Here is a 2020-nt window from a genome sequence, read left to right as displayed (position 1 = left end):
CTTGCATAGTCACTCAGATATCCACAGATGTCCTGCTACTGCCTGCAGCTTCTACCAGCAAACCTGGACTGTAAAACAAGCAAAAAAAAAATTAAATTATACGCCTTCTTGGGAGGTGGCACCCTAGAGTGTGTCAGTGCTCTCTTTCTGCACCAGGGCTCTGGCAAACCGAGCACCCAGATCTATCATATGGGTTAAGGGCTGCTTGCTGAGACCCTGCAGTCCAGAGGTTTCAGACATGGCAAACTCCTTGCCTTGGCCCTAGATGTGAGCAGGATGGAAGTCTGAGCACTGGGCTGATTGCAAGGGATGGCTCTAATTGCCAGACGGGCTCAGGGCAGTGGGTCCTGGCCTGTGGTTAGGTGTGTGCATGGCTATGGGGGTGCAAATCCCTGCTCTGGGGTCCCTTGTGAGGGGTTTGAGTTCCCAGCGGTGGTAAATCTTAGATATTCCTTTGTGCGAAAAGCCTCTTACAACATAGCCACAGTGGGTCATGTGTCAGCAGAGACCTTTAATTGTTCTCCAGGTTTTATTTTTGAAGATAAGAGTGAATTAGTGCCAGCCAACTCCTTTTTAAACACATTTTCTTCTTAACCCTTCTTGTCCCTCTCCCCCGCACACACTCACTGATTTCCCATGCCCCAGGAGCTGCTTGGCTGAGCTCTCCTGGCCACGCAGCAAGAATCGGAGCTGCCTCCTGATAGTTTTGTGTGGAAAAAGAAGTTTTCCTGGTAGCCTGCCGAGGCATTTCTCTGCCTCAGGGTGCCACACCTACCTTTCTGCTGCAGTGGAACTCTGAGAAGCAGGGAGGGCGATTGGCATGTGCAGTGGGTGCAGGCTGGCATGTATTGCCAAGAGAACTGCATAACAGAGCGAAAATGCATGTTGAAAACTAGGGGAAGGGTAGCTCTCAGCAATGATGCTCCTGTGTGATGCCTTTTGACACCAGCCCACTGGTTTGCAGACATGTGGCATGGCTCTCACCACCCTCCCAGGCTGCTGCCAAAACACGCCCTCCCTATCACTGTGGGTCACATCCTGCACTGCGTGAGAACACTGCTTTATAGGTGCTGAAACGGCAGAGCTGTGTGGCCCAGGGTGAACTGGTGCTTGGGGTCTCCACTCACAGCTTACATGGAGAGAGATGTTCAGTCTGGTGAGATCTCTGGAAACTTCAGTTGCTCAAAGCCCCTGGGGGAAACAAAAATAAAAGGCTCTACTATAGGGTTTTGGTAGGTAAATACCCAGAAATCAAAGTTTCCAAAACATGAAGCCTTGTGGAAGTATTTCATCCCTCTGAACAGAAATTTGTAAACCAACGTGGTAGAGCCGGGAGCTTCTGCAGCTGTTGGCTGCTGGTGTGGATCCTCACAGCTGACCACACTCCTCTGTTCCCATTGCAGTTACAAGCTGTTCCCCAGCTGTGTCCCATCCTTTGGCTTCCGCCACCTCTTGTCCCTAACGGATAAAGTTGACCGTTTCAATGAAGAAGTTCAGAAACAGAAGGTTTCCCGCAACCGAGATGCTCCAGAGGGCGGTTTCGATGCGATTTTGCAGGCTGCTGTGTGCAAGGTGAGTCATTCTTGACTTCTGGGATTTTGAAGTAAAGCAAAAGAGGAGGAGGGTTCTTCTGCTTTGTTCTTGGTCCAGGGTAAAGCTTCAGTATGCTGTTGCTTGCAAGGAACTACTAATTTTTTTTCTTGCAGAAACCATGAAAAATGCCTAGAAAATTAGAAGCTATTGTTTTCAGGTGCTTTTGTACATGAACAGCCAAAGAAGAAAAAGGTTAATATTTTTCTAGTTTAAAGGGGTAATAAGGGAGCTTTTGCACATGCAAATTGAGGGCTGAGATTGCATCACGTGGTTAGACTTGTAGGTGCTGATCCCTGAGCATCTGGGTCGAAATCCTTTAAGATTCACATACACTTGTGTGTGCAGCAGCACCGTGTTGCAGCTCAGTGCCTTTCTTGTGTGTCAAACACATCTTGCAGTGGTTGACCTATTTTTCTGAGGATTGGAG

The 2020-nt window shown here is 48.7% G+C and overlaps 1 protein-coding gene across 1 annotated transcript in view; it reads left to right on the top strand.

Annotated features, from left to right (window-relative positions):
- Nucleotides 1–2020, top strand: part of ITGB5 (integrin, beta 5) — a 57940-nt gene that overhangs the window by 16486 nt on the left and 39434 nt on the right. The window contains exon 4 of the mRNA XM_010132142.1: nt 1404–1572. Within this exon, the coding sequence (XP_010130444.1) occupies nt 1404–1572 (169 nt within the window). The remainder of the gene's footprint in view (nt 1–1403; nt 1573–2020) is intronic.

The sequence above is a fragment of the Buceros rhinoceros genome, unplaced genomic scaffold, assembly GCF_000710305.1.
Source record: "Buceros rhinoceros silvestris isolate BGI_N320 unplaced genomic scaffold, ASM71030v1 scaffold7030, whole genome shotgun sequence".
Lineage (NCBI taxonomy): Eukaryota > Metazoa > Chordata > Aves > Bucerotiformes > Bucerotidae > Buceros > Buceros rhinoceros.
The sequence above is the reverse complement of the archived record's forward strand: the minus strand, read 5'-3'. Positions and strand labels throughout refer to the sequence as shown.